Genomic DNA, 13,812 nt, shown 5'->3' on the forward strand with positions numbered 1-13,812 from the left:
TTCTTTTTTATCGATATTTTACATTTTAATATTATTTTGCAACTTGTGTGTAATTAAACAAAATAAACAGGCCAGGCAACTTTAGACATGTAATCTCAAAATCCAGTATTGTATAATCGCAACCCTCAGTTAAACCATACCCCCTTGATTATTTTTCTCATATCTATATCCCAAGTTTTTCCCTTGCGAAACTAAAACTAGTTTTGTCAGACAAAACCGACCGATACAAAATATTTCTATCTGTTTAAATAAACTATGAGTTCGGATTGGTGGTTCGAACTACAAATTTTCGTCCGTTTTAGTATAATTTAGTAGGCATTTAAAATAAGCACTTTACTATTATGTGTTATAAGCAACTGTTTTCTTTGTTACTTTTAATACTTAACACCTACTTTTAATAATTAAAACATTAATTGCCTCTGCGCGCACTATGTTAGACTGTTAGAATGCTGTCGAAAAAATACTGTATTTAGTTTGTTTATCATTAAAGAGGAACCCGTACAGGTTTAAAAAAGTGGGCCAACTAGATCTATGGGCTTATCTTGCCTCAATCCTACTAAAAAAAGGTTTTGAAAGTGTCAACTTTAAAATGTTTTCAGGAAAATTTGGAATTTTCCGCAATATTGTTTATTAAATAAATAATGATTTTTGATCCATTTCAGTTATACTGAAAGCTGCGAGTTATACAGCTTTAGTTTAGCACAATTATGTTTAAAAAATGTTTATGTCGTTCATTACGTTGTTCCTGCATTTTTTTGGGTCTCGCAGCTGTTATTTTTCTTGCTAAGGAATGGCTCTTCTTCCGTTTTCCAATACAAACATTCGAACCAAAATCTGTGCCAACAGTTACAAAGCGATCATCAGGTGTACTTCTAATGTGGGACCATCCTTGGGCTGTTGGTTTCACCAGTGAACCAGAAGGTACAAGATTTGGAAGATGTAATTTAACTTATAAACGAGAGCGTATTGAAGAAGCAGATGCAGTCATATTTCACCTGACAACGATTTCAAAAAAGGATATTCCGTGGCAACATTACAGGTTTGTTTTCGATATCTTCTTATATCTAAACGAACATATTTTCGGTGCACAGCTTCAACACCTATATAGATTTATTTGAAAAATTTAGTATTAAAACTCAAATTAATCATTTATTTTAACAGGAGCCCAAAGCAGCTGTTCGTGTTTTGGAGCAAGGAAAATCCATGGGCCATGCGCTACTTGTACAGAACTGATTTTAAGGCATTCGATAATTTCTTCAACATGACCATGACTTATCATAAAAATAGTGATTTATATAGTGGATATGGGACAAGACGAAACGTATACAACATGGTGGAAAAAGGTGCTAATGTTTTGGATAAATTGCTTTCAGAAAAGAGTAAACTTGCAGTAAGTTATTTTTATAACTGATTTTAGATAATTCATCAGCAGTGTGAATGTTCTTGGTCAGAATTTTTGTAATTTTAACTACTAAATGGTGTTATACTACAAGTATAGTTCTGGTATAGTCAATATAAAGTTGACAAAATGATATTGTGTATGCTGTGCTGTAGACAAAACTCCCAGTTGACCATGTTTATAAGAAAGTGTATCACAAATATGGTTTGAGTCACCAAGCAAATTTGGTTTATTGTATTATTTTATGAACACGTGTCATTCTTCTATAGGTTATAACAAAACTCAAATGAACGAATGAATGAATGTAATTTACTTTATCCTCGCGTAGCCGGAAAACGATAGTCGTTTTAACACGGTGTTCATACACCTCATGCCAGAGTTACCATGCATGTTACTTTGTGGGTGAACATTTTTTGTATGTATGGTTGATGGGTTGGAGCATTTGCCGTTAATTTTTTTTTGCTTAAGCCCACATACGCCCACAATGGTAGCAGTGACGAACCCATTTCGTATGGGTGGGAAGCGGGCGCGCTAACCAACTGTGCTACGGCGCCGGACATGCACGGTATTGAATATTGGTGTATGTTTACACTTACAAGACGTTTAATTTCGCCGTATACGAAATTTCTACGTTTTGTCGCAATCGCTAGGCTAATTCGTTACGTCACAAAACTTGGATTAAAACCGCGAAACACGCCTCGCCAATGAACTCTACTATTACGTCTTAGTTAGGATATCGCTGTACCACGCACGCTCGCCATGTTATTTTTATGGGGCCCCATTCGCGAATTGCCCCAGCGCAAAGTACACTACATATATATACATGCATACGTATAGTATATGTTTATATGTTACATTACTTTTTAATACAGATATGGATTGTTAGTAATTGTGACACTATGAGGGGAGCAGTTGAACGAATGAATTATTACAAAGAAATCGTAGCAACTGGATTTTCTGTAGAAAGGTAAACATATAAAGTTTTAACTTGTTTTTTGTTTTAGGTTTCATAACATGAAGTTTAACTGTTAGATGGTCAAAGAAAATCTAATAGTTTTCAAAAGTTTGTTCTCCAACTTATGTTGTACATAGAACAAATACTGTATTCATATAGTGGGGTGGGGAGGATGGAACAACTTTTCATTCTATTTTCTCATATACATAAATCCTGCATTCCTTCAATTATTAAGCCAGTTCAACTTATATGTTAAACTTCCATCTTTTATACTTGAAATATTTACTTCTGCTTGGTTGTTCATATGCTTATGCTTATAAACATAAATCTTACATTTATTGTATTATTTATTTAACTATAGTTGCACTTATGCTGAGATTCTATCTTCTTAGATGAGCTTACTGTATAGTGTATACTAATATCTACTTCTGCTTGGCTGTTCATATACTTATGCTTTTAATTTTAGCTGTGGCCGCTGCTTTAAAGCTTGTTCACAACTTCCATCATACAAATCTGAACAGTGGGGAGCTGAAATAAAGAAATACAAGTTTTATTTCTCCTTTGAGAACAATATTGGTTGTAAAGATTATATCACAGAGAAGTTTTGGGAGGCGCCTCTTTGGTATGGAGTGATACCTGTAGTGTGGGGACCGACTGTGGATGATGTTATTGCTGTTGCGCCTCGGAATTCATTCATTCATGCAGATTGGTTTAAAACGGCGGCAGATTTAGTGGAATATCTTCAATACCTTGATGGTAACAACACAGCTTACTTAGAATATTTTAAATGGCGCGAAGATCCACATCTAACGATTGAAGAAATGGAAAAGCAGATTCAATCTGAACATCCAGATGTTGAAATATTCTCTGCACCAACTTCTTCCAATTTTACGATGTTATGCAACGCTGCACTGGATCAGACACCAGAACAAAGCTGGCTAGTAAGTTCATTAAACCAGAAATTAATGGGAGATGAGAGGGCAAGTTGCATGGAGCCTGGGAAATGGAAAGATGTCTCTGTAGTTTAAATATGCACTATTGGAACTTTTTGCACATATATAGTCTTATTAGTTTGTTTATGCACACATACACATGCAAAGCAATTAAATCATTGTGTGTTCATCACTTTTGTACGGAAAATGTAACCAGTTTTTATTTATTGATTTTAAAACATATATCTTTGCACACTTTAGTTGAGTATTTTTGAGTTCCAATTTTATATTACTGTATCATTTGTATAATTGGCAATTACTTTGAATGTTTTTTAACAACTTTTAAAAACATTCACACCCAGTTCGCTTGGAAACTGAAACCTCATTTTCTTTTTTTCCGAAACACTTCGTTCAAAGAAAAAGTTATTCCCACAAACGTGTCTCATCTGTCGTTGCAACATTCGATATAGATTCTGCGGAAGGATGGGAAGCAAGGCTTCTCATGAAAAAAGGTTTCAGCAACTTCCATTTTGGCTTCCTTTATTGCTTCGTGCTATGATAAAATTTATAAACTCCGGTAATTTTCATTGACAGGTTGTTTGCTGTTTAAACAGTTAATCGTGAGACCAACATTTAATCTTTTTTTCTGCTGCAGTTTCGCAAAAATGACACTTTAATAACTGCCGATGGTAAAGGATTTCTATGATAAATTTATAGGCACTTATTTAGAATTGCAAAACAACCTACGACCATGTGCAGCGCGATTTATAACAGATATAGTAAAGGGTGGGGGAAAACGAAACACCTTTTCATACTATTTTATCGACTTATTTGAAAGTAAACAAAAAACTTTCAAATTATTATAAAACCTTATCCACACGACCCCCAAAGACCATTGTTAGTTGTTTAAAACACAAACAGGATATTTGGATATTATGTGCCAAAGTTGTTCCATCTTTCCCAAAGTACTATATGCGCAGTGGGCCTATATCGGGTTGATTGGCCATGAGTATTGTAACAACTGAAGCTCCACGATTTTCTGTTTTGCAACCTGTTTGGGCGTATTCTGTTTTGATCATAACAACAACTGTCAATCAATTCTCATCAAACCGAAACTTTCATTTAACATCCTGTTTTTGTTTTACCAACAAAAAAAGTTTCAATTACTTCCTCTACCAGCGAGACCGTCGTTGATAATGTGACTACCATAAAGTGACTTTAAACGTTGCTTTAATTATCGCTGTGGCCGATTCAATTGCAGTGTATTTCGTCGATTCTTGGGTCACATGGCATTGGACGGGATGCTCTTGACTTAATTGTACTGGGCGGACGCCATTGTTAGAACATTATATTTGTGTGTAACCCTCTATATTTAAACAGTAACAACTTTAATTAATTTGAACAAGGTTATTAGTCTAAAAACTTTTTGTTCTTCCTTTTTGTTAATTTTTGCTTTTGTATACCGTTCTGAACTTCGTTACTGTAACTGAAAAGATAAAATGATTGTTATTAATATAGTAGGATTGGGGAGATGAGACGCCTATTCATTTTATTCCCCGTCTCATTTGGGAGTCAACAAAAAATTTTTAATTAATTATAAAACCGTATGCCCAAACACGATTGCCATGAACCATGATATTTAATTAGATACTATGTGGTAAAAGTGTCCCATCTTACCCCCATAGATTTTATCCGATTTTTGTTTAGTTATGCTTCAATTTTTAGAAACTTTTTTCATTTTATAACAAAAATGTTGATTGGGTGCCTTTACTTTATTACACAAGAAATTGAATATAAAAACAAGCACATAGAAAGAAAGCAGTGCTTTACGAAAGGATACGCTTGGTATTTATTCAAAAAATAAAGGTAAACAAAGTAGAATGTTTCATTTGTTTATTGTTTAAAGCGGGTCTAATTTGCATAATAAAGTTTTCGAAATATTTAAATGGTGACTGTATCTTAGAATTTTGTTATTATACGCAGGCCCATTAAAAGCGAAACCCAATAAAGGCTAATGCGATATGATTCTTATATGATACATTTTTACGTGGGACAGAAAATCTCAGTATTTGTTCGACATTAGATGACGTATGTCGTATGTGATGTGGACCACATCAGCCATATAAAGGTATCGTTTGTAAAGAGCATAAACATTCGATATATATACACAGTTCAATATGAGCATACAGCAAGTGTTACTTTTTATCTGCATTTTGAAGATATCTATATCAAGTAAGATGTTTATTATGGTTATGTTAGATTGCTTGTTTTAACTTGTTGTCTTACAGACCAACTGATGATAAGCAAGGAGAGTCAACAGTTTTATTCATACTCGACAAAATCGAGTTTAAAGACGAAGATTAGTTACAAAAAGTGTTTGTCTTCTGTACCAAGCTACGTATACGCAACAGTGAAAGCCACCGAATCATCCCTACCCCACACATTTAATGTGACAGTGCTTGATGTGAAGGAAAGTTATTTCGAGGTGGAACTTAAACGAACGGATATTTCTGAAGGATGAAATATGTTTGTAACCGTTGACTGGTACTTTTACATAGGTAGGTCACTTGACTATAATACGCATATGTGTATGAGTTTAACATGTTCTCCGTTAAACAGGTAACGCAGTGCTTTACGGAAATAAGGTTATTTGGATTGCCGATTTGTTTAATTCAAAATCAATGAACTACACTACAGCAAATGCTGATTGCAAAGAAAAAGGTGGCAAACTTGTGGAAATTGTAGACAAGCCAATGTATGACGTAGTCTATAATTACGTCAGAAGCAACTTCGTGTTTGGTACAAGTGACGCAGCGTCTTTCTACTTAGGTTCAACGTATGACCCAGAGGTAGGTATACAGTGAGAGTATAACACATTATATAGGCATGTACAAGCTTTATATTATAAGTTATAATATTTAACAGTCTAACAAACAATTTCGATACACAGACAAATAAGGTGACGCAAAGCAACGGAGAACCCGGTTATAACGGAAATTGGAATCCGGATCGATGGCCAGTACTAAGTAACGAAGAAAGAAAAAGTTTGGTAATTCGTGTTGAAAATGATATCTCATTAACAAATAATGGAATGCGAAATGTAAAACCAACAACTCTTCGTCGGTCAGCTATAGAAATTTGCTGCATGGAGATTCCTGATGGAGTACTTTAGTAATTTTGTTCTAAAATTAATTTCGCAAGTGATTACCTTATTCAATATGGGTGGAACTGTAAAGACTATAATACAGATATTCTGGACATTTCAGGCAAATACATATGTTGACACTGTGTCTAAATATGATAGCAGGGTGGGGAAGATGGGACACGTTTTTGTTCTATTTTCTGGTCACATTTGGTGGTAAACAGAGAACATTCAAAGAATTATAAAACAGTATCTTCACCTCTCCCATAGACCGTTGTTAATTGTTTAAAATATGATCGGGATGTTTTGATATTATGTGATAAAGGTGTCCCAACAACTACTGTTTTACTCGCTATCTAACGCCACCTGCTAAGTGGTGTTAACATTGACTTGTTAGCGACTGAAAATAACTGTGCTTAATCTCTCTATATCTCTATAAACCTCGCTCTCAATTTATTCAGGCTGTTTTGCTTGGCTTGTGGCTGATGTTGCAATATGACTGTTATTGATTAACGTTTTTGTCAAAATTTTACACCGTAAATACATCTGTACATATAATCATTAAGTGAAGAGCGTTAATCAGTAGTTATATAGTGTACATAAATTATTTTAACAATTTAGCCGATTTAACTGTTTTTTTTAACGAAATGATATTTATACGCAAACTAGGTATATATATAGGTAGCCACTGGACTACATAAAGACACCACTTTAGTCGATGCATTACATTTAATTACCAATGATTTTGAAAAAAGTTTTACCATGTGTTGTATAAAAATGTAAATAACATGAGTTGCAAAAATAGGTGTGCGGTATATCCATAGATATCCAAACATGTCTATGGTAAAACTGCATTCATACATATTCATATGGAGCCAATGTTTGTAGGTTTTCTCGTGGTTTATATTGGTTATTAGTACCTGCGCAAATAGACTGGTGTTCATAGATTATGGACTCTTATAAAGTCGCGACATTGCAGACAAACGAAGTTAAATTGGCAACAGCTTTAGCAGGAATAAAGATGTTCTCAATTCTTTATTGTATAAATGGACGAATTTCTATTCTATCTACCTATGATACTAGTTCGATAAATACAGCTCGCAAACTGAAAAAACGGCAGTTTTAAAGGGCCTAAACACACCCCAAATGTACTTCGCTTTAATCGATAGAGTGTGTTTTTCTAATTCCAACGACACCTTACTTGTTTTAATCGGTTCTGTATAACCAAAGATATTCCAGCTCAAACACCGTGAAATTCAAAAAACTGATTTGAAAGTTGCGTGGCGAAAAAAATTGAGAAGTGTACTACACACGTGACAAACACGTCACAAAATTGTTAAAGCGTGGCCGCTCTCATTCAGAAAGGCGAGAGGCAGTGTTTTCAGCGAAAAACGAGAGAACAAAAAAAAACGCAAAAAAGCACAAAAAAACGCAGGTTTCGCTTTTACGAATGAATCAGTCACGTGACTAGTACGTTCCTATGTCACAATCACGGAGCTCGTAGTAAAAAAAAGATAGCGCTAGAGATCACTGTTTGAGGACGAATATCTCCGCCTATACTGGACCAATTTTAATAAGCAAAGTATTTTTGGAATCAATAAAACGGTCGCTTTATGAAATTACCATAAAAAATAAAAGTGACGTGGGGTGTGTTTAGGCCCTTTAATAGGATTTAACGAGTATTCAAAATGAGCATCGCATTATTATGATTTTTATTCAGCCATTAAAAAACGTTGTATTCGTTTAACATCGAGTTTTAATACTTAACAGCAGTATAACCGCCGTTACCACGCACTTTGTCGAACTGTGAGAATATTGTAAAACAACACCGTAACATTTGTATTTGTCTATCATAAAATGGGTACCGTATAATAAGGAGACGTTTTAAAATAGACAGGTATTTGCCCGAGTCCCGTCTTCACTACTCCCAAATAAGTATAAAAGATTGAATCAACGCAGCAATGACAAGGTTTAAGTTCTGGTGACCTGTGATCACAACTCACCTACAAGTTGCATGCTGTTTTATTGGCCTGCACTGCACATCTACACACACTTATTTATTAGCGTATTCGGTAAAATACGATACAATTAATTGTTTTATTAAGCATAAAGAGCCATTTCTAACCCGAAATGTTTAAATTACACGAAATTGAAATCTCAATCTTGATCATAGTAGCCTATATACAGTTCCCCTCATATTGAACAAAGTAATACTCAAAGGTGTCTTATTAGAACAAAATTATTAAATTACTCCAGGGATCTCCATGCAGCAGATTTCTATAGCTGACCGACGAAGAGTTGTTGGTTTTACATTTCGCATTCCATTATTTGTTGATGACAATTCAAATGCAACACGTACTGCAAGGTTTTGTCTTCCACTATCTTTTACTGGCCATCGATCCGGATTCCAATTTCCGTTATAAGCGGGTTTTCCGTTGCTTTGCGTCACCTTATTTGTCTGTGCAATGAAGTTGTTTATTAATTTGTAAAACATTCTAACTTTATTGGGTAAAGTATTTGTGTTTATATTAACTGTATATTCAAATAATGTGTTATACTCTGACTGTGTATACACACCTTCGTGTCATACGTTGAACCTAAGTGGAAAGACACCGCGTCCCTTGTACCGAACACGAAGTTGCTTCTGACGTAATTATAGACTACGTCATACATTGGTTTGTCTACAATTTCCACAAGTTTGCCACCTCTTTCTTTGCAATCAGCTTTTGCCGTAGTGTAGTTCATTGATTTTGAATTAAATAAATCGGCAATCCAAATAACCTTATTTCCGTAAAGCACTGCGTTACCTGTTTAACGAAAAACATGTTAAACTCATACACATATGCGTATTATCGTCAAGTGACCTACCTATGTAGAAAAACCAGTCAACGGTTACAAACGTATTCCATCCTTCAGAAATATCCGTTCGTTTGAGTTCCACCTCGAAATAACTTTCCTTCACATCAAGCACTGTCACATTAAATGTGTGGGGTAGGGATGATTCGGTGGCTTTCGCTGTTGCGTATACGTAGCTTGGTACAGAAGACAAACACTTTTTGTAACCAATCTTCGTCTTTATACTCGATTTTGTCGAGTATGAATGAAACTGTTGACTTTCCTTGCTTATCATCAGTTGGTCTGTAAAACACCGGATTAAATATTATGAACATTTGTGATTAATCCATTGAATAACTTACTTGACAAAGCCAAGTTCCAAATACAGGCAAGAAACAATAATTGTTTCATAATTATTGATCTTAATTGTAATGGTTTAACACAGCTAACGTTTACTGTCGATGAACCTGTCTCCAACTTACCAGGTAATCATTCGTTTTGTGCACCAAGATAACCTTTTTCATTGCGCACGCGAGCTGTGTATTGGATAACATCTATAAGCGTCCCGTGTTCTTATTAGAAAAGGTGTATACGTCATGATGTGGATTTGTCAGGTCTTTCCGGGCATGCTTTGCTTTAAAGCATGGTTTCATATACATCGTATCTCGTGTTTATTAAAACTATGGGCTGCTGCATGAACCTGTTAGCATCTTGTATACATGTGATATAGTAGGGTGGGGAAAGATTAGACACCTTTAGCACATAATATTTAAATACCCTGATCGTGTTTTAAACAAATAACAACGGTCTATGGGAGTCGTGAGGATATGGTTTCATAATTCTTTGAATTTTTTTCGTTTACTACCAAATGCGACAAGAAAATAGATTGAAAAGGTGACCCATCTTCCCCCACCCTACTATGTATTACTTGTGTAAAAGTGGTATAACCAAAATGGACGTTTTCGCCCATACAAAAATGTTGAAAGCACGGTTGGGGAAAGTGGGACATGAGGTAATGTATTTGATAAAAAAAAAAAAAACAACGCTACAGTATATTATTCTACAGTGTTCTTACACTCCAACAAAGTGCGCGAAAACGGCGAAAACTATTTGGAACTACATCAAAAACGGTGTTAAATTCTAATATAATATTCCGATATAGTAGAGCGCATGAAGAAAGGCAAGACCCACGTATTATCGAATGTTTCCAAAATCCAAAGAGATGACGGTTTATAAGTGATACCACGAATTAGCACTGTCATTACTTTAATAATTGACAATTTTTAAAAATACATATATTAAAACACACGAGGAGTTATTTAACGAGACACCGGGTGTAATTTTACAAATTCGAAAATATTTAAACTTTCTAGTAAACTTTATTAAATCCCTTTAAATATATTTGTAGCATACAAGTTTAAATATATTTGTAGTATACGATATTTATTAGTTCTCTGCTGTAACGTGTATTACTCGAACTGCAAGAAGCGCCACTTCTGCACCAACTGGTTCATTATTGCTTCGTTTTTTGTTGTTGAATTATTATGGTTAGCCAGTATAGCTTTGTAAATGTACCGGACAACTGTTGTTCTGAGCCATCCTGTTGTCCTTTAAATACCCGAAAGTATTCGATAAACATCGAAAAACAAGTTGTTGTTAAAAGTTTTAAAGTATTCGAATTAATATAGTAGGGTGGGGAAAATTGGGACACATTTTTAACTCTATTTTCTCATATAGTAGTAAACAAAGAACATTCATAGAATTATAAAACTATATCCTTATGACTCCCATAGACCGTTATTAATTATTTAAAACACGACCAGAATATTATAGGATATTATGTTCTAAAGATGTCTCATCTTCCCCCCATTTAACATATGGCTTATTATAACTCTATCAATTTTATTACATCACAACAGTTTTAATTAAATGTTTGTTGTTTTTTTTCTAAGAAACTTTTTTATGCAGTCACGTTTCTGATAACAATATATGATCGATGCCTAAATCTTGTTAATAGTTTGACAATTAGTGACGTTTTCACTGACGTAGGGCAAGTGTCTTTTTTAGTACTCAAGCAGCAGCGCATACGTGAAAATATTAAGTAGACCTACAGTATCGGTCAAATACTATCAGTAAAGCTGAATTAGTCGACAAGCATGAAACATCTGCTAATTTTCGTGTACTGTACACTTAACGTGGTTTTATCAAGTAAGTTATTTCCAATTTATACTAAGATTCGGATGTTCATATTATTTAATCCGGTGCTCCACAGACGAACTGATGATAAGCAAGGAAAGTCAACAGTTTCATTCATACTCGACAAAATCGAGTTTAAAGACAAAGATTGGTTACAAAAAATGTTTGTCTTCTGTACCAAGCTACGTATACGCAACAGTAAAAGCCACCGAATCATCCCTACCCCACACATTTAATGTGACAGTGCTTGGTGTGAAGGAAAGTTATTTCGAGGTGGAACTTAAACGAACGGATGTTTCTGAAGGGTGGAATATGTTTGTAACCGTTGATTGGAAAATGTATACGGGTATGTCATAACATAAAACGATAAATGAACTGCGCACACGTCACGCAGTGCATCAAAAACTAGTTTCAATAATCGTAAACTTACTTTAAAACCAGCTGATTATCAGTTACGCTCGGTATAGTAAACTATACTTGATTTAGACAGTGTTAGTATTATAACACATGCGTTAATTTTCTATATGTTATGCGCAGGGGACTTCATAGTCGTCAATAACAAGGCTATTTGGCTATCTGATGTTTTTACTGTAACGGATCTGAACCGCGAAAATGCAACAATGGATTGCTACAAAAGGGAAGGCCAACTTGTAGAAGTTGCGGACAAGCGATCGTTCACAATGGTTTACGACTACGTGAGAAACAAGTTCCAGTTTGGAAAACAAGAATTCGTTGACTTTTGGCTCGGTTCAAGCTACAATCCCAGAGTAAATAATTTAACTGATACGTATTAACTTTTTCTAAGGCAACTAAAGTCTGAATCATTTTTATTTATCTTCCCGAACACAATAGCGAAAATAAGGTAAATTAGAGACATGGAAATTTCCAACAAAACGACAGTTTTTATTTATAGGTGTTAAAACGGTTTTTGTTTTGTTCTTTCTGTTGCACAAGGATTAATCTATTTAATTGTCAATATCATATTCGAAGAGCAAAATAATAATATTTCTATAGTCAGAAGCTTAAAGTCGTACTGCACCTACATTTTGACATTAATAATAAAGTAGGGTGGGGAAGATGAGACAACCGTTTATTGTATTTTTTGTCCCATATGGTAGTAAAAAAAGTTCGTTCAATACATTTTAAATCCGTATCTTCACGACTTCCATAGACCATTTTTAACTGTTGAAAATACGATCGTGATATTTGGGTATTATGTGCTAAAAAGGTGCCTCATCTTACCCCTATAGCACTATATGTATATATATTTGATCATTTGTATCTCACAGACATCTCAGGTGGTGCAAAGCAACGGGGAACCTGGTTATAATGAAGGCTGGTACCCTGACGATTTTCCAAAGCAAAAGCCTGGGCTAACTGGTATTATCCTACGAGTTGCCGCACCTGATCTGACACGAAACCATGGAATGGGTAACTTAGTCCCAGACAGTCTTCATACTGTTATAAAACTATGCGCCCTGGAAATCAATTGACTTTAGACAACCCACTATAGTTCAGCGTTTCTTAAACTGGGGTAAATTTACCCCTTGGGATAAATTATCGTTTTTAGAGGGTAAATGAGTCAAATTCTACATCTATATCAGTTGTCAGGACAAAAAAATATTTATAGGGTGATAAAATATGGGACACATTTTCATTCTATTTTCTCGTCTTATTTGGTAGTAAACAAACAAAGTTTAAAGAATAATAAAACCGTATCCTCACGACTCCCTTAGAACGTTCCTAATTGTTTAAAACACGATCAGTTTTTTGATAATGTGTGCTAAAGATGTCTCATCTTTTCCCATTCTATTAGCGACCAAGCCTTTCTATCTAGTCGGTATAAATATGTTTTTAACCATTAGCATTTTAGACTATTGATTTTGTGTCGTTTCATACGCTTTGTGTTTGCTTGCCAGTTAACACATGTTTAACTCTAACGGTGTATATAGTAGGATGGGGGAAAATGAGACACCTTCGGTGCATAATATCCGAATATCCTGATCGTGTTTTAAACAGTTAACAACGGTCTATGGGAGTCTTGAGCATATAGTTTTATAATTCTTTGAAAATCCCTTGTTTACTACCACATCGGACGAGAAAATAGAGTTAAAATGTATCCCAACTTACCCACCTTACTAGAAGTTGTATTTTTTGTTTGACGATTTGGACAATATCGGTTGTTTGTCTTGCCCAGTTACACAAAACGAGCAATGGTGGCAACATTAAGCATCTTAGTCTATATCCTTCGTTCACGGTACAAATTATTATTTATTATTTCTGAACCTAGGTACCGTAACCGAATGTATACACAAAATGTATGAATTATTTATTATGTACATAATTGTGTAGC

At 34.7% G+C, this 13,812-nt stretch overlaps 4 protein-coding genes across 4 annotated transcripts; 3 read left to right on the forward strand and 1 right to left on the reverse strand.

The window, feature by feature from the left end:
• The first annotated feature begins 630 nt into the window (after nt 1-630).
• LOC149735413 (4-galactosyl-N-acetylglucosaminide 3-alpha-L-fucosyltransferase FUT6-like) lies at nt 631-3,479 on the forward strand. The gene is made up of 4 exons (XM_089877874.1): nt 631-1,039; nt 1,162-1,390; nt 2,272-2,366; nt 2,821-3,479. Exons 1-4 carry the CDS (start codon nt 708-710, stop codon nt 3,380-3,382), a joined length of 1,218 nt encoding a protein of 405 aa, XP_089734000.1. The 5' UTR covers nt 631-707; the 3' UTR covers nt 3,383-3,479.
• A 398-nt stretch (nt 3,480-3,877) lies between these two features.
• Nucleotides 3,878-7,312, forward strand: LOC149735414 (uncharacterized). Its single transcript, XM_089877884.1, has 4 exons — nt 3,878-5,518; nt 5,575-5,844; nt 5,906-6,135; nt 6,237-7,312. Exons 2-4 carry the CDS (start codon nt 5,811-5,813, stop codon nt 6,456-6,458), a joined length of 486 nt encoding a protein of 161 aa, XP_089734010.1. The 5' UTR covers nt 3,878-5,518; nt 5,575-5,810; the 3' UTR covers nt 6,459-7,312.
• A 1,158-nt stretch (nt 7,313-8,470) lies between these two features.
• LOC149735415 (uncharacterized) lies at nt 8,471-10,436 on the reverse strand. Its single transcript, XM_089877882.1, has 3 exons — nt 9,297-10,436; nt 9,006-9,235; nt 8,471-8,886 (listed from the first exon to the last, which is right to left on the reverse strand). Exons 1-3 carry the CDS (start codon nt 9,556-9,558, stop codon nt 8,671-8,673), a joined length of 708 nt encoding a protein of 235 aa, XP_089734008.1. The 5' UTR covers nt 9,559-10,436; the 3' UTR covers nt 8,471-8,670.
• Nucleotides 10,437-11,340: 904 nt separating this feature from the next.
• Nucleotides 11,341-13,802, forward strand: LOC149735416 (uncharacterized). Its single transcript, XM_089877888.1, has 4 exons — nt 11,341-11,471; nt 11,536-11,805; nt 11,997-12,226; nt 12,749-13,802. The coding sequence occupies exons 1-4, from the start codon at nt 11,420-11,422 to the stop codon at nt 12,950-12,952; spliced, it is 756 nt and encodes a 251-aa protein (XP_089734014.1). The 5' UTR covers nt 11,341-11,419; the 3' UTR covers nt 12,953-13,802.
• Nucleotides 13,803-13,812: the final 10 nt, after the last annotated feature.

The sequence above is a fragment of the Ciona robusta genome, chromosome 5, assembly GCF_009617815.1.
Source record: "Ciona robusta chromosome 5, ASM961781v2".
NCBI classification, from domain to species: domain Eukaryota; kingdom Metazoa; phylum Chordata; class Ascidiacea; order Phlebobranchia; family Cionidae; genus Ciona; species Ciona robusta.